Source organism: Anopheles darlingi, chromosome 3 (genome assembly GCF_943734745.1).
Source record: "Anopheles darlingi chromosome 3, idAnoDarlMG_H_01, whole genome shotgun sequence".
Classification (NCBI taxonomy): domain Eukaryota; kingdom Metazoa; phylum Arthropoda; class Insecta; order Diptera; family Culicidae; genus Anopheles; species Anopheles darlingi.
Genome location: NC_064875.1, coordinates 13,978,008 through 14,003,136, shown reverse-complemented (window position 1 = coordinate 14,003,136; position 25,129 = coordinate 13,978,008). Strand labels below are relative to the sequence as shown.

Here is a 25,129-nt window from a genome sequence, read left to right as displayed (position 1 = left end):
TTTTGAGACAACGTCCCTGGGACTGGAACACCCACTGCTGACGCTGTAGGTTGACAAAGCTGCCAACCGTCACGGTCGCATTAACATTGTTTCGATATTATGCAGCAACCAATTGCAAGACGCAACGCGTCGGTTCAAATGCATGCGTAACGTGTGGTAGAACGAACGCGTTGGTCGCATCATTACATTTTATGACGAGAAGGAACGTGGAAAGCGGAGTGCGCGACATGGATCTAGAATGCAGGAACCATAGGAAGATGGTGAAAACGACCCACAGCATGAGGAAGAAAAGAACACGGAGTAAGAGCGAACAGAATACAGAACGAAAACATCCTTTGGAACGAATACATTATCATGTTCTGTATTCCTTCAGTTCTCCTTTTCTAGACATCTTCAGGCCAATAGCCCCTTCGCTTGTAGGGATTTCTCGACGGAATCTACGATGCGTGGGTTACGGTTTATTGGTTTTCAGAGCTTTGTTGCTCCGAATCCTTTCCCGATGATTCTTCGCGCCAGTTTTCTGAATATTTTTCTTGGGTTTATTGAGGAAGTCTTCGCATAGACACTGGTACGATCATCGGTTCGAAAGGGTTTCGAACGAAGTTTTTTTTTATCGACACGATGAGAACTATTCGTGACCAGTATGCATGTGGTTAACCTGGTAGTGGTAACATTCACATTTTTAAGTTGTTATTCACTTGAGTGTCTGAAATGCTCTGCTTGACAAACAAAATAAAAACGAAACGTTCAAAAGTAGCAAGAAAAGAAAGGCCTTCTTTGAGTTGCTACTATCCTGTCGCGCAAATAGATTTTCTATCGGTAATCGAATATGATCTGGAAACTAATTATCCACCCACGCTGCGCTCCGCTCCGGGACACATTCACATGTCGAGCGCTACTAACGGAAGGGGCATAACCGAAATCCGATTAGCTTTAATGGCGATGGCATGACGCCATTGCAGGTGATTGGAAGGGAAGTGCATCGCTTGCTAATGGCATGAACGCTATCCAAGTAGCTCCCTCCTGGCGAGCGTGCGAGTCACAGCAACCGCGACACACCGCGATTGCTTCGATTATTCGGAAGCCATTTTGTCGCGCAGACTCGCACACGCTGAACAGGTTCATGGTGTGTGTGTGTCTGGAAGCGCGAGAAAAACATGGCAAAAGGAGAAGGAGAGAAAGGGCGTTAATACGTGGAGCATCCGCCGATGGCGCATCCTAATCATTGGCGGAAGTAATTTTCACCCCTCTCCTGCCACTGTTGGCGCCAGTGTCTAAAAATAGCTTATCGAACCCGGATTTCCGGTTCCGTGGGGGTCCACACAGGGTGTCGGGGTGCCACCAGCGTGGACCACGATCGAGTGTATCACAAATGGAATTACTAGTTGGCAGGAGTTACTACCAGATTCCATGCCGGTGAAAGAGGACTGTAACTGGTGCCTACCTCCTTCACTGTATGATTGGGCCGTACGTGCGTGACCCAATAGTGCCGGTGGCCCGGTGGGAAAAACCCATAATCCGCGCCATGGTCGTGGCGTGGGGAGCGACTATCGAGCAATTAATAACTTTGGCGGGAAGCCGCCGCGTGCAAACGCTTCAAAATTCGATTCGCGGGCTTTTTAATCCCGCTTACCGGAAATTGCGAAACACTTCTGGGCTATTGGGCCCCACAACGATTTGCAGCCTTTTTGCTGGCGAGAGGTTGGCCACCTAGCCTGGCCACTGTTAGAAAATGGTGTTTTATGGCACTTTCCGCGAACGACGACGACGACGACGAGGTATAATTTTGCGCGGCATGAGCTGGAACTGGAACAAGCCCCATGGCGCCACCGCTGCAGGAAGCGGAAACAGACGATTAGCCCGGCGGACTCGATCAGGCAAAAAAAAAAAAAGTTGGTCGAATTCCAAACCCCTTTCCGCTCCGGAATGGTCCTTACCACAAACTGTCGTAAGGTTATTATCGAGGGGAGCGCTTCAATAGAAGCGATAGTACCTCGATGCATTGGACATTTGGTGGTTTGATAGGCTGATAGTAGTTTCACCAACCAAGGCGAAGGTAGAGGATGCTTTAATGAATAGATGTAGACGAACCGGTGGGCCCAAATTGGATATTAAAGTTAAATCGATCAAGCGCGTTAGTGTAACGATCAGTGCCATCCGGCCCTTGCCATAACGGAACAGATTGGATTGCGTCAGCCGATGAGCGGAAAGCGATTCGAAGGCAGGCAAGGGCTTTAAATGGAAAACTGGCATAATGGATGATTCAAGTCTTGTTCCTATTATCGTGAACAAGATCATCACCAAGTGATTGCTTTAGCTCAAAGTTGAACCGTATATTTTTATTTCATACCGATAGTTTATACACACTTTCTGCTTTGAAACACACTAGCGGTCTTACCCATCGCAAACCACTGTAAAGGGAAGCAAACGAGTACTTTCTGTTGAAACATGCACAACCATCCTTGACGGTAGATAAGATTGGAGGTTCGCTGCTGCTACTGCAATGAACGGATGCAAATGTTCAGCTGCTTCAATCAGGGCGCTCCTGACTCCTGATGCCTGCAGAACTATTTGCTTGAGTGGAGCACGTCGCAGCAGGTTCATAAAATCACAAACGAGATACCGGACGATCTCGGTCCGGGCCAACTCGTCGGCTGGTGGTTAGTCGAGATAGTGAAAAATCCCGCAGACAGGATATAATACGAGCACGTTTTGCAGAGGTCATAAAAACTAGCGCGAATCAGCATCGGCCATCCTAGTGCCTCGTCGACAGTGCTTATCACTCATCATGTTTTACAGCACGATAGCATATTGCGTACGGCGTACATTTGCAGGTGTTCAAAGCGTGTAGAGGTGCTCAATCGAATCGGATAGTGATTTAATCCATTTCAGTTAAATGATCGAAAGTCCTAAGGGGTATGAGTTCGTTTTGTGAATCCATCACCAATTCGAGGTTTCGAGATGATGAGAATTGCACGACACAGGACATTACTGTAACCAAACACCTTCATTACGTGCCAAGCGAAATGAAAGAAAAGATCATAATTATCTTCACACGAAGGAGGGCATAAAAGAAAGTGGAAGGAAAGAAAAACATATGTAACACTTCATCTACACGGGCGCGAGAAAGCTGAAAATGAGATGAGAATGAAAAAGTTGAGAATGTCAAATCCCATACAAATGGAAATGTAAAGATACAAGTAGGCTGTCACAAATGTATGGGATTTGACATTCTCGCCTTTTTCATTCTCATCTCATTTTCAGCTTTCTCGCGCCCGTGTAGAGAGTCGGTAATACATTATCCAGCGTCTTCTCCGTAGTCCCAAGGACTTAACACGATCCTTGTGCGCCAAAACCCAGTATACTCCGTGACAACAAACGATCTTGCAGAGGATCAATATATGACTGAAAAAAGGATCTGTTTCAGTCGCTCAAGTACCATCCTTTCGATTGCTGTTTTCTTCAGTTTACAGCATCTCGTACGATGCGAGTATTACTATGAGCAGGTAGTAAAAAAACAACAGAAAGCACGCAGGATACGTCACCCGGAAAAGAACAAAACAGAATAGAAGAATTCGTATGATCGTATGCTTTTGCCCAAGAACGATGATTCGTCGATGAATATCTCGGTTCGAAATGTTGGCTAAGATTAGATGCAACACTTTTCCAGCTTCTTCTAGGTTTTTCTGCATTTGATAAACTCGCTAGGCTCAATCTCAACAAACGCATTATGCCACAAGGCACCTCTCTCTCTCTGAGCACTGGCTCCGTGGGTGGCTAATGGTTTTTCGCTGCCGACCGGATCGTCGACAGGAAACACTTACCTGAAACAGACAGCGGAAGGAGAACTCCCGCTGGCAGATGATGGCATTATGGCAGCCCTGTACCAGCACCCGGGCCCACGTCGCCATATCGCGGTTCGTCTCGGAGCGCAGCCAATGGCTGACGACGCCTCTGGTCGTACCGCACCGGATGCAGAACACGCTCGAGTGTGTACTCTGGGGAAGGGAAACAGGCGGCAGGCGGCCGATTATCAGGATGGAGCCGGGAAAATAGTGCCGGAAAGCCCAGCGTGCGATCGCACGAGAGCACGGGAGCACCTACCGAGTTGGAGCTTACGGTCGATGTGTTACCGGCACCGGCCAAACGGGTGGCCACCAGGGGACAGCTTTCGAACGGTCTGCTCCAGGCTTCCACGGACCAGGGAGCGCTCTCGTACAAGCTAGAACCATGAAAAGCGTGAGGAAATAGAAAAATCGAATGATAAAGTTAGTACATTGCAGCGGAAAGCAGGGAACCCGGGCAACGGAAAAGACAAAGGAAGAGAGACGGAGTGTGCAACACATTGAACGACAGGGAGGAAGAGGAAAGCGAAGAGTAGAGGATAGAAAAGAATCTGATTCCCATTTCGGACAGCGACAGCACAACACAAACCACAGTGTCAGAACAATATACCAAAACCGGGACATGCCCAACGGAAACGCTGGGCGAAAAAAACATTGTTGAAACTAAACTTTGATCTGCTAATGAGGCTACCCAACCCCAGTTTCACAGGCCAGAGGGCAGAAAGCAGACGGAACCGGAAAAAAGCCGAGGAAAATTGTTTCTCGATTAGAAATGTGGCTCTCCACTCTTCTCCATCCATGCTTTGCTCTGGGGACAATTCGCGATATGAATAATATAACTGTTGAACAAAGGAAAGCAAGAAACCATAAAGAAGGTACCGGACCATGAACGAAAAAACCGAGCAGAAAAGCTAACAACAGCAAGCATTTTAGCTGCCGAAATAAAGAAAATGTCTAATGAACATAAGAAGAAAGTAAAAGAATTGGTTAATAAAGAACACTATGGACAGTTGGAACAAACGAATAAAAGAAGTATCGAAAGAATCAGAATATAAAATGAAATACGAAAACATGATAAGCAAACAAGCAAAAAAGACTGTGTCTGTGTTGTAAGTGTTGGCAAACTTAATTGCTATGCAATAGAGAGCTCTCTTCTTGTTAAATAGTTACGTCAACGCTTTCGACCATGTTAAGTACCTCTGTCAACCCAGAAACTGGAAACCAAACCGAAAGCGTAATCCAGAACTACGGAAAATGCTCCGCAATAATGGCGCAATGAAACCCTGAGAGCAGTTCTCAACCCCAGGAAGGACCAATGTGAAAGTGAGTGCCAAAGGACTTGATACAGAAAAACGAAAATAAAACCAAAACACTAATGTTGACAGTAATGAAGGGGACACAACACTCGTGTGGAGCTTGGTTTTTCCGGGGCGACTTCATTCGCGACCCTTGGGTCGCACTTCACTTGGGTTGATTCAGCGTTTGTCTGCTCTGCTCTTTTGGCCTCGAATGGCCGCTTTGGACGCCGTGTCGAGAGTTGTTTTGTGTCGTGGCATCTAGTTTCCATTTCCCTCGGACTCTCGAGTCCCTTCAGGCAGCATCAACTTTAAAATGGTTCGCAAAACTCGGCGACCTGGGGCAACCGTCGAGTGTAGCCGTCATACGGTCGCTTCTCTGCCGCTGAGTGAGTGCAATGAATTGCAAGTGACAACTCGCAGTTAGCTAGCATTTTGTTCCGATGAATTCCTACTCATCCACTGGTGGTTTGCTCTCCATAGAGCAAATTGAATTAATAAGCAACTTATCCTGGAACCGACGGTTTTGCAACAGGTCACTTCACGGAACATCGTTGATGTTGGTATAAACAAGCTAGATGAAGCAGTAGAAGCAGGAGAGAAGGTAGAGATTTGTTGTTCCAGGAAATTTTAGCGGCCTTCATTTATCGAGCTGCTTTAAAAATAAGATAAATCACATCTATCATGTCTTCGTTTCAACGGTTCGATTCAATCCACTTCGAATTCCCTTTCGGGGCGATAACTTATCCCCGAGCGAGTACTGCTGTTTATTGCGCAAAGCAGAACTTTGGTAGCGTTGGGAATGGAGACAGGAAAATATTTACATTTTTGATTATTCATTCGCACCATCTACTCCGGTCCGGTTTTTCTCGGTGGACTCGAGATTTATAGCGGCGCTCCGGAAACGAGCTTTACCGGTACGTTCCGACGCTTTTTCTTTCTTCATTCCCGTCCCGTGGATTGTGAGTTGCGGTTTAAGCACCACAATTCACTATTCGCACTCGATGAGTCGGAACGCTTGTTTTTTTTTGCCCATTTTCCGTTTGCTATTCCGACATTTATCGTACCGCTCACTGTCCTGACAGAATCCGGAACGGTCTCTTGCGGCCGAAGGAGTGTCCTTCGTATGCGGAAGTTATCATGCGCTACGCTAGAGACGCTAGATATGGTGCTTAGACGTTCGGCTGTTGTTGATTCAACGTTGATTCCGATTCCGTGGAAAGATGGCCGGAAAGATAATTGCCATGTCTGTTCAATACACGAGATCCGGCTCAATCGCTTCCGTTTGTTGTTTTGAATCGCAAAATTGCATGAAAACAATTCTTATGATTGCTATGATAAGAGCAGTGAAATCCGGTTCCAGCAATGATGGCTCTTCCTTCAAATATCGAACAGCTTAGGAAAAAGTATTGAACAGCAGCCATTATTCTGTTTCTTGATAGACAACGTGTTAGAACAAATCCAAAAGTTTGCAATAAGTTTGAGGTCCATTTAACTTTTTGAATCAAATGCTACATACGAGCCAGGTATAAAATGTACGCAGTTAAAGTGACCTCGCACACTGTTACCACATGTTTCATATCTCTACAGAATCAGCACATTACAACCCTGCCAGAAACAGCAAATGTGCGCATATGCGGGTCTAGGTCCGGTTTTCTAAAAGGATAACCTTTGCGCACAAAGTAGGCTGTAAGTAATAACAACGTCATAAAACATAGACCTTCATTGTTGCCATGAGACCAAACAAACTGCAACATGCTGCGCACAGATTGCCCTGATACACACTTCCCTTGGGATGCATGCAAAGAAGAGAGGTTATGTAAACAAACAAATGTTGGACCCCCTGCGTGAACATTGCACCCAAGTCCCAAGGAGAATCATGGCATGACGTTCGTTCCAGGAAGGATCTTAAAAAACAGTCAAGAAAAACCCTGAACCTTGAAGCCACAGAAAGGATGCATAAACAACTACAACATCTTGGGCGCATATGGCCAAACCAAACCATACGTGACACGCTAATCAAAGGATGCTGCTGCATGGCATCGCCTCCTGCAAATGAGTATCGATAGTTCATCAGCTAGTACGTTATAGAGAAAGTTAAAAAACAAAAATTATTGTCATAAAATAATCCACAATATTTGGTGATCCGCGTTAATCTCAATCCTGGAACGCTTCCGGGAATCTTTCAGCTAAACGCTTCGTCTCACCATATGTCACCATCGCTAGGCCACGATGTTGAGTTTCACTGCGAGGATGTAAATTAAGTTGAACAATTGAGCGTCCACCTGCAAATCGCGATGCAGAAGGTGAAAGAATGTCTCCAGCTCGAGCTGCCCAGAAATGTGTGCCTTGGTCAGGAATCTCACACAACTATGCGATGTCAAAGGCCAGAAGTGGCTCGAGATCAAGAGCGCAACAGTGCCCAAAGCATACCGATCCGATGCCTGTGCATCGGTAACATGCTTGACAAATTCCTCCACCTCTCGGATTCGCCGGCAAACGCATTCCAATCGCATCTCACCACTCCAGCACTCCGCTCCAGCGTTCATATTAATTATCAAACACACGCTGCCGTATCGATCGCCGGTACCCCGGCGGGCCCTTCAATCGCTTCCTCTCCACTCCACGGAGTGGAACCGGAGTGCGGTCAACCGACGGTCAATTAGCAAAGTTGGCGACGGTCGTAACTAGCCGAAACCGGGAGCAAGAGCGATCCAATTTATCATCACAGCCCACACAATTCGAGGACTACATTCGGTAAGTGGCTCCGGATGCCGGTGGTTCACCCGGAGTTACACATTCGGATCGAGTTGGGGCCGGCTGGGAATGAAGTTAGTCGAAGGGCCGAAGACACAGCAAGTTTGCAAGTGCGGCACGCGGTACGGTTTCCTAATGAGTCGTCTTCGTGGGGCTGATGGTATTGGGGATTGCGATATGTACTGTGCATGTACTACTGCAGAATGTGTCCATTTGAACCGGCGGCGGTGGTTCGTGTCACCACAGAGCCGGAATTGTTGCGCCGTTACGCTCGATTGGCCTTCCTAGGACGGTGTCGCGGTCAGTGGTTTTAGTGGTCGCGGTTGGATGCAGATCAGATCAGACCCCAGCAGACGTGTGTAGTCGGCATACCGGGGCGAGGATGCTAGCTAGGAATGTTAACCAGATGAAGGACATAATCTGTAAATGCCATCCAGGTAATTGTCTGTAACTGTAGTATTCAAAATTACTAATAAATTAAATTACTATCCATTGTATATGTTCTTCAACTGAATATTATTTTGAATATTTATTACTATTAAATTGATTCCCTTACTCATAAGCAAACGCTTTAATGTTGGATATAATAGAATGGACTGTAACTCAACACGGGCGAGTTTCATAACATAATCCGCGAGCGAAGCGTTATACTTTAAATGAATAAATATTAGTTACATGTTACAAGCAGACTTCTTGGGTCTGGAATTTCTGGTCGTGACACAGCAGGAAACCACCGACCTGCAACCGACCTTGCGAACCTGCGAACCGGGAATGAGTAATTGGATTAAGTCTTGTGGCTATCGGTTTTCCACATTCGGGAGGCTGGAACGGTAAAACGGCGATCGAAATTCGCAAAATACACAGCCATACACTCTCACACACACACACGCGCGCGCCTGCTGACTGGCACACAATGGTTGTGGAGGCGAATGTAAATTTTCATCTCAGGTTCCAACGCATAAACCGTCCCCAAACCGCTCGTAGCTCCTTCTTCTCCTTATCCTCGTCGTCGTCGTTCTTTGGCAAGATAAGCGCCACAGTCCCTGCATGCGTCTTGCAAGACATGAAAACACACGCTGGCGCTGGGTGCTGATCCGTGTGATGCTGACTGGTAGGTGGACGGTTTGTAAAATTACACCGACGCCCCCGTTTCGATCCGAGACTACCAAGGATCGCAGGATCGTTGCGCTGGCTCCATTGTTCTTGTGTGTGTGTGTCTGGCGATGGCAATGGGCGAAACATTTATTAACCGCGAGATTTTATGCGTAATTTATCGCCCACCATTGCCGGGGTGAGGGTTTTGTTCACCACGAGAACGACGACGACGATGACGATGTTCACAAAGAACGGGATAAAACGCGCGCGCGCGCGCCCGATAAGCGTGGTTGATAAAAGTTTCTGCGTGAACGCGCGGGTGCAGCAGGGAAGGGAACCTTTTTCTGATGTTAGCATAAGCATGCTGCGGCCGGAACATAATCACGTTCCGGTGGACGACAACGACGACGACGACGACGACGACGACGTCGGTGACAGAGGTCAGAAGTCAAACCAAGGCTAAGTTTTTGGGCCAAGACTTTCTGTTGGCCGTTGGCTAGTGAGGGTTGACGGTGAGACTCACTCCTGGAGGTTCCGGACGCCTGGCCCCGGGAACCCTATGTTGACTTTCCATTTCCATCCACACATACCACAGCGGACATGTGTTGTTCTTGCTTTGGTTTGGTTTGGGTTTGGGTTTTTGGTTCCGGGAAGCAAGTTTGTCAGTCCCCCACCACCCATTCCTCGGGACGGGGGGTGGTTCTATGTTTTCTGAGATGTTTCCGGCGTACCGACTGCCGCGGCATCGTCATTCCCATCGTGCAAAGTTTTGCCTTTCGAACGCAAGACAAAGTTCTGCGCTGCCACGCTGCAAGTTGCAAAACTGTCTTAACACGCTCGCCACAGTGGAATGGTCGGGGCCGGGAGTTACGGAGCTATCCTGCCCCTGCTCGCTCGCTCCTCAAGCACAAACATTGAGCTGAGGTTGAGTCAACTTTCGTGACTAATCGCCTCGTTTTAGACGCTAGAGAAGGCTAATGGAAGACGAACCCCGGAACGGTGCCCGTGCTCGTTCCGTTGGACCCCTGGCCAATGTTCGCGATTAATCAGTAGAATGACGATGGAAATAACTAAGGGGGGGGGGGGGGGGAGTGTGGGGGAGCGCAACACATGACATGCGTACGCTTATGCTCAATGCAACCCGCGGACGGCAGATTGTTGAACCACAACTGCACCCAAGGAACAGAAGGCTCCAAGGTATTACCGTCACTTCCATCGCAGATCTGGGTGGAAAATCCGGAAAAGAAATTCCCCCGAAACGTCGTGACGACATACGAAGGGGAGAGAAATAATAATCCTCTTTAGCTGTCTCTCCCCCCCTGAGCTGTGTCCCACGAGCAATGATGAAGATACGAATGGACAGGTTGGACAACGCTTGGTTCCCCATAAATCCCAACCATTCCCAGTGCCGGACACCAAACGGTCCGGTTCTACGGTCTATCGGTAAATCTTGGAATCTTCTTACCGCACCGAGGGCTCTAGAGACGACGACGCTTTCTCTGGGTCTGGGTTCCAGAAACAATTCCGCACACCGACCCATCCGACATTATCTAGCAGGAGGAGATGATTTCTGCCCTTACCATGTCCATGTCCATTTGGTCGGAAGCCGGATTGCCAGCGCTTGCTGGTTCCGCATCCGTTTCTTTCGCTTTTCTTCGGTTGGAAAAGTTTTTTTTACCCGCCTGCTCACGGGGGTATCCTTGACGACCGGGGGGTAGTAGCAGTAGCAGTAGCACCCAACACACACACGCACACTCACACAGCTGGTGCACGACGTTGCACGATGATCTACTTTGGTTTGACCAGCAGGCGAAGCATCCGCTGGTATCCTGGTTACCGGGAACCATGGGGATTGCTAGATTCGATTTGCAGTGACGCAGTCGAGAAGGGAAGACGAATCGGTTCTTCGCCGCGCTGATGCCGAGCTGATGGTGAGGTTCGAATGTGAATGGTTTTTTGGGTCCAGCGGGTTCGGATTCTTATCCTAGTTTCAATTTACCTTCAACACCCCTCCCAGTTTTCTCCCTTTACCGTGCACGGTGATGCGCGGTGATGACCAAGCCAATCGGGGAAGTTCCCGTTAGGAATCGCCGAAGGAAGCGATTTTAGGAGAGGACTAGGCGGACTAATGTGGAAAAGGGGCCTCGGGGGGTGGGGAAAGAAACATGTGGGAACAATCGTAAAGTAAAAGTGCAAACGTGTGCCAAACCCGTTGGTCGTCGCGTTTGGAAAAGAAGGGAAGGAGGGTGGCTGCCGTTTACTTACCGTAGCTCCCGATCGGTTACTGCAACGAAAATCGATTGCCATTTGTCCAGTTCGTCGGAGCTTTCCGAGCTCGAGCGTCCATTCTGGGGAGAGCGGAGGGGGAGAAAAAAGAAAGGAAGGGAGAAACTCCAATGAAAACTTCGTCTTCTCGTCCAAGCCTTGACGCCAATGGTCAAATAAAATCCGAAGATAAAAGTTGATGAGTTTTCTTTCTTCCCTCATCCCCTCGGATGCGGCACCGACACCTCACAAACACACACACACAGCATAGCACAGCACACGTCCTGCCACGTCCTCGGTTCTTTTGCTTTTGCTTTTTTTCCAGAGACCCCCCCCCCCTCAGCTTGATTGTTGGACGATTGTGGTGATCCGCAAAAGGGAGAGAAAGGACTCCCTCCCCAGTCGCACCGCCTTTCGGCTACGTTATTTTCCCATTTCTCTGTTGCGTTTATCAAGACGGAACCTGCAGCAGCTGCTGCTGTTGCTCCTTGGGATGCTCTCTATCTCGTCTATGTCCCTTGGCAGCTATTGTAGTGGTTTTGGAAAAAGGAATGCAGTGCGCGGTATGGCAAGTGCATTGGCGGGCTCGCTGAACGCAGATAGGTCAATTGAAATGTGGTACCTTTAATGTAAGCCATTGCTTCTGCTGTTGCCGGTCCCTTATGGTGCCATTTTTGGGGGGAGCTGGAGGGTTTCTTTTCTGTGTATTTAAAGGGGATGATTGGATGACTTAGGGCCAAAGCTGGTACGGTGCCTGGCGAGACAAACATATGGCTTAACAATGAGCTCGTTAAGCTATTAGATCAGTTCGCTAGAGACATAATTTTCCGGTTTACTGTTTTTTTTTCTTGTTGCAGTAGCTTTTTTTTTCTTGTTGCAGTGCATTGAAACAACGGATGGTTTCAATAACTGAACATTTACTTTCTTTATTTTTCATCTTTTTTACTCTCTCCTTTAAGAACTTGATGATTTCTAGGAATTTTTCTTCTGGTTTAATATAAGAAATTATGCTTTCCAAGAGAAGGACTTATCAATCTTAGTGATTGAAGCGAAGCTGCACAACGGAACCATTCGTAGGCGATCGATATTGCCGGGAACACAAATTCTTAATAAACTCACGGCGACAGCTCTCGCCCTCCGTGGAACCGTGGAGGTTAATTTAACCGTAACAGCATATAACAGCAATTAAATTCTCCCTATACACTGTCATCAGAGAAGCCTTCGCTCCTATTTCCGCGAGAAAATCCAGTGGTGCTTCGCTACCGAGTGGTGCATGCTTTTAGGTCAGGTGTGCCGCATCTGAGGCTAAGCGGCCCCTCCCCTTTTTTAGGAAAACATCCTTTTGGCGGCGGTATTGGTTGTTCTTGGACAGTGGAAGTTTGAATCTTAAATCGAAAAAATGGAAATACCTTGAAATATACTTGACAGGGCTAGTTGGATAATTTTATAATTTAACAAATAGCCGTGGCCACACGGGGCGAAAACTCTAGCGCAAACGAAAAAATTAATGCCAAAACTTTTGCGCTTCGATATGTTTACATGGCCGGGTTGAGGAAATTAAAATCGTTTTTTTGAAGAAAAGGATTGAATACACTAGCAATGATCACTCACTGTCGATGTAAACCACAAAAAGAACATATTGCGAGCCCTACCGTTTGCAAAAAGCTTTTACGCTAGGTTTTACGCTCCACGGACCAATAATAGTTTGACAGCATGTAAACGGCAAGCGTAAACGTTTTGGCATTAATTTTTTCGTTTGCGCTAGAGTTTTCGCCCCGTGTGGCCACGGCTAATGAATATTGATTTGTATATTTCGAGTAGAAAGCTATGATCGGCACCAGAAAAAAAACACCTTTTCGAAGACACGTACTCCTGAATATGGTGCCATGAACGTAATTGGCAACAAATTTTCTACGAAATACAACCAAATATTCTTCAAAAGTTGTAGTTTAGTAAAAAGTAAAAAAGCCCGAAAAAATCGCAAGAAATGAGCATTTTTTGCTCGAAAAATTAAGTAGGCAATTCGAAAATTTTCGTTTTTCGCCTAAAGTTAGGCAGTTTTGCATGAAAAACAACTCGATTTTTCTTAAGCGTTACGTTGCGTTACGTGGGGCCCGCAGCATCACTGTGGTGGTTATATTCTGTTTTCCCCCCGACGTTCCACGCCATTGGCTTTCTCCCTCTGCTTACCTGCTCACCACCGCTCCGCCGGCTCAGCCAACCGATGTGCTTCAGCTCACCGATGATCGACACCAGGGCTCGGTTCGCGTCGAGCAGCGCCTTCTGAGTGCTCTTCCCGATGGCGGAGTGTAGCGCGTTGAACCATGTGGTCGCTTCCTGGGGGTCCATCGCTCGCAAGATGCACGAATGGATGCCATCCGGCGAGTGCAGCTCTATGCAGCGGTTCTCTGAAAGCAAAGCAAGGAAGCAAGAGCAGAGCGATTAGGAATGGGGTGGGTTCGCGTCGTCATCGAGCCACAACAGGGAAAGGATGCAAATGAGGCCAATCAGGTCCTCCCTCCCGGAAAACCGGATGTATAGAGGCAGGAAGATGACGATGGTGGTCGCGGCTGCCATCGTTCACCACCGGGCCAAGTGTTGTGAATTGATGTGAAGAGAATTAATTTATCAAAAGATTAAAATGCAACGACACCTCGGTCGTATGGCGGGGCTCTTTGTTCCTTGCTGCTACAAGAAGAGCTACTCAAGCTCCTTAATAAGCTCCAGCATCGCTAGCTCGCTGGCTAGAAAGTAATTATGCTGCAAGTGATGTTTCTCTTTAAACCACTTCACCCTATAATAGACACCGCAAACCTGTGCCGCTGTTTGGTGCAATCGCAGGGACAACGGTTTTACATTAAACTTTTCACCTTAATCATAGCCAATTCACCAAAAACCTTGCCAAGACTGTAGTGTTAATTTGTGAAACGTTTCACCTTTAATTCTTCCCCTGGCCCTGCCCGTTCCCGGGTGTGCAGTTGTTGTGCAAACCCGAGCTACGAGGCGCACGCAGCCACAACAACCAGCAGTAGTGTCAGTTGACGGTAATTACTGTGTGCAAAATCAAATTAAATTGTCAAGAAAATGAAATGAACTCGCGCCCATTACGACGAGTGGACGAAATGGAATTACTGTCTGGGACCACCGGCAACCTGGGACCGGTCTAGCATTCTGCATCGCGCGCAGAGCCAGCAAACAACAACGACACCTACGGTGAGTTAAACCGGGCCCGGTGCCTTCTGGTGCGTTACGCACGACAGAATATGATAGAACGTGGTCGCTGTAAGCATCCATCGTGGCAAAGTAATTAAGGAAATCTCCTGAGAGAGCGCCCGTGAGGTTGCGATTGTCTCCAAAGTGGCCATTAGCTGCATGAGCAGATAATGTGCATGTGACGAACTGCTCAACTCCATGATGCACTAGATGAGAATGCACTCAAAACGGGAGTAGAATATTGTCAAACAGTTGCCAGACGAATTTTGCTGGTATTTAGGTGCTGCAAAAGGTGTCAAGCCTTGTTGTAGGGATACTTTCTTCGCGCTCTTCTGCTTCTCCCCCAAATCAACAGCAAAATGGGACTGGGTTTGAAGATAAAAATGTTGAACAGTACACACCATCAACACCATCACCATGCCGGTCGACCGAACACCGACCGAAGCACATGGAAGAGAAATTCGATTTGCAATAAATTCACCACGGTTCCCCGATACATGACGCACCTCCCCCTGCTCCATTTTGTCACCCGGCCGCTGGTCGGTTGGTCGGTTTTCCACTACCCTGGTTGATACCTAATCCCCGAAGATATGGGCAGATAAAATCGCAACATGATGTTGTTTATGAGAGCCGTCCTGGAAGAAGCAGGGCTTCAGGCTTGGGGCGTTTGTTGCTCGTCGCCGCTGGTTTGTGTTCCCTTCCAAATTGGCCCACCCAACACTTACAGCAGAGGAAGGGGTGTGTGTTTATGTGTGTGTAAACGGTATCGTTGCATCAATTTTTTAAGATCAAAACCTTCAGCCAAGCCTCGCCATAATAACAATCGGTGAGAGAAAGAGAATGGGAAGCGAAAGCGATTCGGTTCGTGAGTTTATGATGTTACGTTGTGTGCCCTGGAATGGCTCATGGGGGGGACGATGCTGGAGTTTTATTAATCCTTCTGCCACCGATCACAAGATAGGCGAAGGGCGCCTCATGTGTGCTCTCTCATCGTGCTACTATTACCTTTCAGGGAGCGATGCTTGCATTGCATATTTCTGGGAAATGCGGTTCTGAAAAGTAAATAGTAACTTGTGCTGTTGCTTATGCAGAGCGTTGCAATACGGTTGTTTGTGGTTGTAGCAGGTAAATCATAATGAATTCCTGGAACAACTCATCCATTAAGCATGTTTGGTTTAGAATGTGTAATGCTAAGCGTATAATTCGATTGCAATGTTTGCATATCATTCAATTGCACCGTTTGCAAACTTGTGTAGTTTGTGGTTGGAATTCATTCACTAGCAGCGGCTAGCGATGGATGTGGTTCACCGTACAAATATTGCATTGAGTAAAGATGTACCTTTGAGGGAATATTTGAGTGGAAAAAAATGGAAAGTGGATCAGTGTTCAGCATGGAACACGGGAAACAGGAGTACGGTACGTAGAACCGGAAATTACTCCGCATCTCGCAGTTCTGACAGCAGCATATTTCGCTGATCTCCGCTGACGGCTGCTAACGTCATGCCGTCCCTTCCCGAGGTGCTGTAGTCGTTGCGTTTCACAGCAGGAAACGCTCCACAATTTTCCAGCTCCGTGCAATGTGAGAGCCGGACGCGGGAGGAAAAGTGAAATAAAATTCGATACGCGAACAATACGGAGAGCTATTCCTGTTTGCCAAGACTGAAGATAGTGGCAGTGGCGAATAGAACGAAATGTCGATCAAAGCTGAATTGAAGGGAAAAGTCAATAATCTTCAGTATGGGAGTTTTGAAAGAAATTTCATTCCATCAGACAACAGATCAGGATCAGGTCTTTTGCTATTAACGGGATCATATAGTTTCTGTGAAGGGAAGAAACTCCAAGCAGCATCTCTTCATTATACAACATCTTCGACAGAAACTCATTAAAAGCAATTTCCATTGCTTTGTAGAGAATGAAATCCCTCATGCATTCATAGATCGAACCACAGTAGTAGAAATGTGACTAGAAATGCCGGCCATCTTTCCGGCTGAAAGTTGAAACTGAACTAGGAAGTACTAGTCCCTGTGCACCGTAGCAGAGGGTCTTCCATTTCGGGCTCATTACGCTCCTAGCCTATTAGCAATCGATACTGACCACTTCAAACAGCGCTCTGGAAGGGATAAGTTTCGTTTGTCTGCAAAGTTTTCTACTCCATCGAATTGTGAATCGAATTTTGTACGCGTGTGTGTGTGTGTGTGCCTTTGCAAATGAGTATAGCTCATACGCCGCCGCCTTCGTCCACAAAAAGTTTTTTTTTCCCAAACATAGCTCTCCTTACCCCCCCGTTTTTCCGAGACACAAATCTAGACAGCATGCTACCGCATGAACCAAAGACATTGACACCCAACGGCGTGTGTGTGTGTGTGTGTGTGTGGTGTGGGACCGGATGTCGTGCAATAAAGTTCGTGATCCATGCGGAATGTGATCCACAATCCTTGAGGGCTGAAAGGGCTTGAAGCGTGAGAGGCTGAGCGTTTTATTGATCGATTTCGATTTCGAGTTTGCCGGGATACTTCTTTTTGTTCGCTGTTTTACGATTTTGTGCTCGGAATGTTTCGGATGGTGACAATCAAGCCGACCCGGAGGGGTGGAGAAAATGAAAATTCGATCAAACCAAATGCAGTCGAAAATGTCGCTCAGGATAATAGCCACGCTTCCAAAACTTTTGCAGCTGACAAATTTGCCAAACTTTTCTCATTTATCCATTTGACGTAGACGAGCGCGTGCCACGATATGGAAGACGAGACGAGAATCCTTTTGTGTTCTCTCGGCGATCTCTCAATTCAGCCCAAGACTCATGAAGTAGCGGTTGTAGTAATTGATCATTAAACTTCTCTCAATCGTCCACAAGGATTGAGTAATTGCACTGGTTCCAGCGTTCGCTTTCAGTCAGATTAGGTTAGGCGGGAATGGAATGCAATACAACTTAATAACCTTTTGCAGAATGCATGCCCCCGGATGGACACCCCTTGGGAGCGAGAGAGACCATGCCGTTCCAAAGGCCCAACACCGCTTAACAACGCCGGCATTATTTGATTATTAAACTGTAGCCGGTCGCCGTTGGTAACGCTTTTTACCATTTGCTGTGACCGGTGCCATGGTGTAGTGTTCGGAAGTGGGAGAGCGAAAGAGAAAGGTTAGGGAAGTATCAGCTACGCCTACGGTCCGGCATGCCCGATGCCAGCCATCGGCAGTGTCTGGTCCGTTGATTGAGAGACCAGAGCCTATTTGCTTCGGTCACAGTTGGGCGGTTGTGAAAGAGTCGCGAGCCACGCCAAGCCAGGCCATTGTACCATTGCACCAAACCCCACACCAAACTGGACCAATCGATTGGAAACTGTTTTAATTTCGGTTGCCGTTGTTGCAGTGTTGCAGCATCGTCATCGCAGACGCCACTGCAGGGTCCGAGCGGCGAGGACCTTGCCTCGAGACCCGCTTGCTGCCGATCGATTGTCGAATACATCGATGTACGCTAGTCGGCTGGCTGGCTGGTTGGCACGATGCGGCACGACGCCCGCCAGGAGCCAGCTGTGTGTTCCACTTTTTCGGGTTGGCAGGCCACGAACGCCACGCCACACCACGCCATCGAGACGCGGGGCCGAACAATATTTTGTGGCACAGTTTAGGTGCTCGTTAGCATCGAGTGCCAGCCAGGAATTGGAACTATCAAAAGCGCTCTCCACACTGCACGGCACGGCACTGCACTTGGGTTTACCCGGGTCAAGCAAGCGGTATGCAGCGCGTCGTCGTCGAGAACACTCGATGATTGCGATGCTTGCAATGGAGGCGCCAGGTCGCTGGTTGCCAATGGATGGAGGCGCCCAGAACCGGTCGTCGACACACATACACAGACACACACACTCACTTTCGTTGCTGTACTTGGGGCTCCCATCAGGAAACCGATACCTCTCATTCAATCACTGTCAGTGGTCAACGTGTGTGTGTGTGCGCTCAATGGCATGTCAATATGCGCTGACATTAGATAAACATTATAAATATCTGTTGATTTGGTACTTTTGCGAGTAAAGGCGGTCCGGGGCGGGATTCAGTGATCAATGTATGAGTTAGCGAGCAGTTTACACTTCAGAAAAGGATATCTTTTCGTTACTTTGTAAGGAAAAAAAACAATAAATGAATTTACATATAAAATTCGATTGATTTGGCGCGAGCTGAAATTGTCTAATCACTCTTTAACACTCTGTAAGTGTAAGAAGCCCCCCTTCGGTATTTTATTTTCATTCTTCGCATTTACTTTTTACATTTTTTAATGAGTGCTTATTCTTTCAAGAGTATTGTGGAAAATTTTGGGATCCATCGAAGCCAAACTGACAAAGATATTGATTTTTTAAAATCCGTCTTTCATACAAGGCTTTGAATCACGTTTCCCAAAACATGCGTTTTCAAAGTCGGTGCCAATCGTACCATAAAAACTACTGGACTGATCGATTTGAAATTTTGAACACATAATCTGTGAACTATTTGCCAGGTAGTCAAGTCTAGTTTTCGCAAAAATTGTTGATACTTTTTTTTTAAATATTATGTAAAACTCGTTTCTTGAGTCAATATTGAAAAAAGCATTACATTTGCAACTTCAAAAATCTACCAAAAATCGAAAAATAGCAAATTTAACAAAAACTCGACGGCGCTACCTGTATAAACGATAATCTAATATAAGAGTATTGAATTGTATATTTCTGATGATCCAGCACCAGACTACGATGGGCACCGCAAAAAGTACATTTTTTTAATCTTTCCTTTCTAGATTGGATGCCATGAACGTAGCTTTGATCAAATCTTTCCCAAAATATTATTAAACATTCTTGAAAAGTTGTAGTTTAATATGACATTCACTTGAAACAATAAAGTTGAATGGTTTCTTCACTAAAAATCGTCAAAAATAAGCCTTTTTTTGAGCCGAAGCAACCAAAGCCTCCTTTTTTAAGGTTAGGGTTCGTCAAAGGTACTTTAAGAAAAGGCGAAACAAAAAATACGTTAACAAACCTTCATCGTAACGACCCATGGCTGTTCTTCTCCACCTAATGACAGGGTCTGTCGTCATTGCCCAATATGCCGTGATAAGGATGCCTGGATACATTATTGAATCAGAAATTGCCCAGAGAATTCCCCTTTCAACCCGGCTCACCGATAACGGCACTAAAAACGTGGCGTGCTGAAATGGTAATGTAAATCAAGGGACCCATCGGTCAGTCCCCAGTACAGGGGGAGGAGAAGTAGCAGGATGGTAGGCTGTTGATTACGACCAACCGGGGGCACTGTCACTGTTACCCACACCCCGGGGCGTTCTCCGAGCAAATCCGGTAGCAGCCAAAGGCATAACAAACAAACGGAACAACAACAGCCCCAACCCAACGCCCATCCAATCGAACGCCGTTTATCGTTTTGGTTTTATCTTTCTGGCAAACCGATGGGATGCAGTTGATAAAATGTACCGACGAGGGGTGGCTGGGTGGGGAGGTGGATATGTGGAGCATCCTTTCGAGCCGTAGCCAGCGTTCTGGTTCGTTTGTTCGTTCGTTCGAATGTGTATTGTCAATGGGGGAAAGTGGTAAGGGTGAGTTGAACAGAAAATAAATTACCCTCACCCCACCACCGGGCGGGTGTAAAATGTAGAGGAATAAAGAAAGCAAAAGTGCAAGTAAAAGGGGCATTAGAGTGTTTTCTGTTAAACCGAACTTTGTGCTCCAAGATGGCCAAAGATCTAAAGGGAAGAGGGATGCGTTTCATTTATTGTCGATCAAACGGAACTCATTTCGTATTACACGACAGAGGGGGATGTGAAAGGCAGAACACGGTGTCCAGGATTGAACAAGCTGGCGGAGAGTGAGGCTTTAGTCAAACATTCGCGCATTCACCATTCGTCATGACCGTCATGATATCATGATGTACGTTCGATCCTTTTCCCGATGCTACGGAGCATTAGCAGTTTGCCGAATCCATCAGGACGCCAAGAAGGACTTTCTCGAACCTTCCGATGAGTTGACGTCTTGGTCGCTGAACCGACAGGTTGCCGGTCTGGCTTTGCACAAAATTGAATGCTAGAGCTGAAGGAACGGGCAGAGCAGGACATATCCGTTGACTGCGAAGAGGATGGCGAGCTTAAGTCAGGGAAATGTTTGTTCAAAATATTTAGCTGGATGCAATGGAAATAAATTACGCAAAGTATCGACTAGGATCAGACCGATGTTGTGTGTTTGCTTTACCAGCCGCCCGTCAGCAGCTGCCGTTACCGATGATGTTGATGCTGAAGTAGAGTTTGGTTTGAAGTAGAGAGAGAGAGAGAGAGAGAGCGTGCAATGATGCACTCGAGTCAATCGTACTTCAACGGGCGCTGAAGTGATACATAAATGAGCGCAGTCACTGCTACTTCCACATGCACCAAAGAGACTGTCTCTATTAATTTCATTTCCATCCTCGTTTCGTTAGTGCTGAAGTAAGCTATATCGGTTTCGACTTCCATTTTCAGACCAACCAATCACTCTCCATGATGATTGACAAGGTGCGAAATGAGCATCCACATAAAATGCTAATGATTAACTGCCAGAGAGATTAACACAGGCAGCCGCATGTAAACGTTTCGAGAAGTCCTTAGAAATGCGCTTCAAGCGAAAGCACTCAGCAAGCTCAACTCTACTATACTCGGAATCCACCTCACTATCAATGCAATGCAATCCCATTCCGGCATTCATTCCGTCAGCGACAAACGAGAAAGCACGCCTACGGATGACGATGACTCGGTGCATGCAGCATTAGTCTGGTCCAGAACATCGAGAGAATGAGACGGTCGCGTACTGTCGCCTCGCCCGGAAGCCACTGCAAAGATAGTTTTAATGAGTTCCGACTCGAGTACAACCGAGCAGACCGTCAATTAGCTGGCAAACATTAAGCCGGCGACAGCCAACTATAGCATTGGCAACTGGTGAGGTTGGCCAAGGAAGTTGCAATCGGGGAAGCTGGCCACAGGCTGCGGTGCGGCGGGAGTCGCACTGATCATGATCAATCTACCGTCCAATTTGTAACCGTATTTTCCATAAAATATTCCATTTCCTTGCTTCCAAGCTACGAGGCCTTCGTAATCGTAATGTAAAACGATGCACCAATGTAGCTACGCCGTAAACTGAGGTTTATAAACCGTGACACCGAAGCACCCGGGAAGGGAGCTCTAAAACCGGAATGCACCTGGGCACCTGGAACCTGGAATCTATCTCCAAACGCTGCATTTGCAGCAGTTGCAATGAACAAAAGCATAAGTAGCAATAAATATTTATAGTGGATCTGGTACTATCCAGATGAACTAGTTGCCGGTTGATGATGGAAACCAGTGAAGGGCGAATGGCAAATAAGGAATGCTGCAGCAGCATTAAACCGGAGTCGTAAGCTTCATTTTTAATGCATTCACTATCCATTCCATTTCTGGCTCCTGGGTGGTGGTGGTCAAAAGGCGGTATATCAGAATACGAAACTATTACAAGGAATCTCTGGAGCTGCTCTGGAGCATATTATGGCAAAAGGGAATGGTGGGTGTTTTAGAAAGAGTAGTGGATTCCGCACAGCCGATATATGTAGCATTGCTGAATGATGAGAATTAAGAAGAGCTAGAAGCAAGGCGTAGGATACTCACCAGGATCGAGATACTTGAGGTTGCGGGCCAAGTGTGTCAGCTGGAGCGGGATGTAGCGTGTGTCGGCCCGCGGTGGACTGCGCGGTGCCACGCCCGGCGGTGACGATGCATTCGGACCGAGCGGACAGAGGAAGGCGCGCTGGAGCTCCCAGCCCACCTCCGAGATGATGCTCGCCTTCCGGAAGTACGGTGTCACTTCGCGCAGGAACTTCACTGTTATTTTTTTTTTGTGAAGAAGAAAGAGAAGGAGAGGGAGAGAAAAAGGAAGAGAATATGAAAATAGGTCCCAATAGTTACCGTAGGGGTATAACTGCAACAATTTTTATCTAGACGCTTTCCCCTCGAATGACTCCTGAATTCAACTTAGTTCACTTCAACGGACTCACTGCACTGCACTTGTGCTACTATTGCTGCTGCTGGTGGCGAGTCACGCGATTGCCAATGGGTCGATGACCTGGATATGATTTGATTTATGTACCACATCATATCACACTTCCCCCCGGGATTACAACAATGCCCCCGACTCGACGTGACTTGTCGGAAAGCGGTTGCCGCGCCCGATTAAGATGTTGGACGAGCGAGTGAGGCGTGTTGCCTCCGTGTTTAATGTGGCCACGGGTGCAATCATCATAAAAGTAACGCCGCAGAGCATCCACTTTATGACCCCGCGTTTGGAGTACCATTTTGGTGGACTAGAAGAAAATGGTGAAAAAAAAAAACTGGTGACCCCAAAAAAGGAAAAAGGCCACCTCACACCCAGACGAGCATGTGGCATGTGGCACATTCTAGAATGGTTGCTCTCCGATTCAGCATTCACTCACTCACTCCCTACGAAGGGTGGCAAAAGGCCAGATTAAGGCTCGGATAATGCTTTAACCTACCCTCCCTCCAAGGGTCATCGGACTGTTGACCGGTGGCGGGGCCAAACGGGCACGATGCAGTATGTGCAACGAGGTGCTGATTACGAACACACATGGTGCTGCTCAGAGACTGAGCTCAGCGTCCAGCATAAAGGTTCAAAGCGCCGTAAAATCGGAGATAAGTATGCCCTTTTTTTTGTTGGCCATTGTGGGATGGTTATGATTCCGTTCGTTTTCTCCTTTTTCCCTTTTTGGCATTCTGGCGCTCTTGGTGGTTGTTGCTGCCTGCCTGGCTAAGCGTGCACGGAGCGTGGTGCACCAAATGAAATTATCACTGTCTCGTTAGTTGCACAAAAAGCGAAAAAGCGACACTCAAAAGTGAAAGAAAAGGAGCATGAAACATGAGGGTTGGAAGGTAATCCCTTCACATAGTTGTGTCTGTGAGTGTGCGCGTGTGTGTGCTCGTCGGTTCTCTTAATGGAAGATCTTGTTTTCCTCCCAAATGCGTTTTCCATCTGCTGTCTTCAACGCAACGACACACATACAAACACATACGTGTGTGTGTGTGTGTGTTTGAAAGCGCAACGAGACCAAAAGCCAGCAAGTAAGTTTTCACTCCGACATGCTCCCTTCTCCACGCCTCATTATCCAATCGCTACAAACCAAGACAGTACAATGTGTCTTGTTGCCGTCCTGTGCTGACTGTCAAAAGGTCCTTTGACTTTTGGGGGATGTCTTCGGATTAACTTTTGCGTCGCTGATGGCTGTTTACTGGTGGAAGCTTCTTGGTTTCAAACTTCCTAATGACAGCCTCTCCATCATGTTAATGATGAGCGTGTTTTTGTTTTTTCGTGTTGTTAAGCCGAGGTAGCTACCATACCTTTCGATGTACATTTTGCAAATGAACATTGGTGTTGGTGATTTGCATTCAAAAGGCATGCATGAGCATATCCTGTTCATCTTGATTTCTCGCAAGGATTGTCAATATTTCAATGCTTTTAATGGCAAATAACATTCGCACGTAATAGTATTCGTTTGCCATTAGTATTTCCGTTATTTGTTGAAATGCTTTTGTGCTTTCGTATACGGGCCCGATAGCAAATTGTTATCGCCTCCTGGTTCACCCCATTGGGAAATGGACTGGTGCCAGTCGCAGTCCAAACAATTTCACACAACATACCACACCACCACTACGACCACCACCCACCGAGAGCCGGAACCCTATCATTCAACTTCATTCGATTGGAAAAACAAATCCAAACTACAAAACTGAAAACCAAAAACAAAAAACCGAAAAAAAACACAAACAGAAACAAAAGGAATCCTCTCAATTCCCACTTCCGGTCCTGATCCGGTGCAGTGCAACGGAATGTGTTTTTTCGGCAAAAAGGGCCACGGTCAATAGCACGGTAGGACTACCGGAAACATTACACAGTGCAAACACAGTTTTCACCATTGCAACGGGCAACGGTATCTCCGTTGTTCCACCCCCGGCCTCCCGATAGACAAATCACTCACTGCCCTGGTGGGAGCTGGTGTGCTGTGCTGGTGAAAACTTTCAGCGATTGTCGGCGGTCCATTGGTGTGTCCATGTCGGTCTGCTGCATGTTCACTGCTTCCGGTACCCGTGGTGCGATTCTTTGGCTCGAGTTTTGGTTCCCGAGCAAAAAGTGTAGGGAAAAGTTTTGTGGTGTTCCCGGTCGGTCGGTCGGTCGCTTGGTTATCATGTCCGATCACGGCCTTTTAGCGTTGGAATACATGGCGCGGCCGATACGATGCAAAAGACCAAACCCAAGAAGGCACCTGAGGTGGCCTGTGGTTTGTGCACGAGTTAGGCAAAGCGTATTGCAAGCCTGGAATGCACTCTGGAATACTGTTTGTGTTCGTTGTTTTAGGAATTTACTTAAGTCACTACCACCATGTCCGAATCATATCAGTGCAGAAAGTATAATGATTTGAAATCCCATCGCTTTCCAGTGCTCCGAACCGTGCCACGATATCACTTTACCTCGATACCGGGATCCAATCCAAGTAATCTGGATTAGAACGCCATAAGAAACTATTTGCAATTTACACCTCTCGCACAGCAAGAAGATGGCGCAGCCTGCTCAGAAGAGTCCATCAGAAGCATCATGGTTTTGTTTTCTTCGAAGTTTACTG

At 47.1% G+C, this 25,129-nt stretch overlaps 1 protein-coding gene across 1 annotated transcript in view; it reads right to left on the bottom strand.

The window, feature by feature from the left end:
* The window catches only part of LOC125956366 (beta-1-syntrophin), a 111,350-nt gene that overhangs the window by 5,259 nt on the left and 80,962 nt on the right, over positions 1–25,129 (bottom strand). Inside the window, exons 6-10 of the mRNA XM_049688158.1 lie at positions 22,110–22,322; positions 13,448–13,665; positions 11,258–11,340; positions 4,105–4,222; positions 3,825–3,998 (exon numbers count right to left, since the gene is read on the bottom strand). Coding sequence (XP_049544115.1) covers positions 3,825–3,998; positions 4,105–4,222; positions 11,258–11,340; positions 13,448–13,665; positions 22,110–22,322 — 806 coding nt within the window. The remainder of the gene's footprint in view (positions 1–3,824; positions 3,999–4,104; positions 4,223–11,257; positions 11,341–13,447; positions 13,666–22,109; positions 22,323–25,129) is intronic.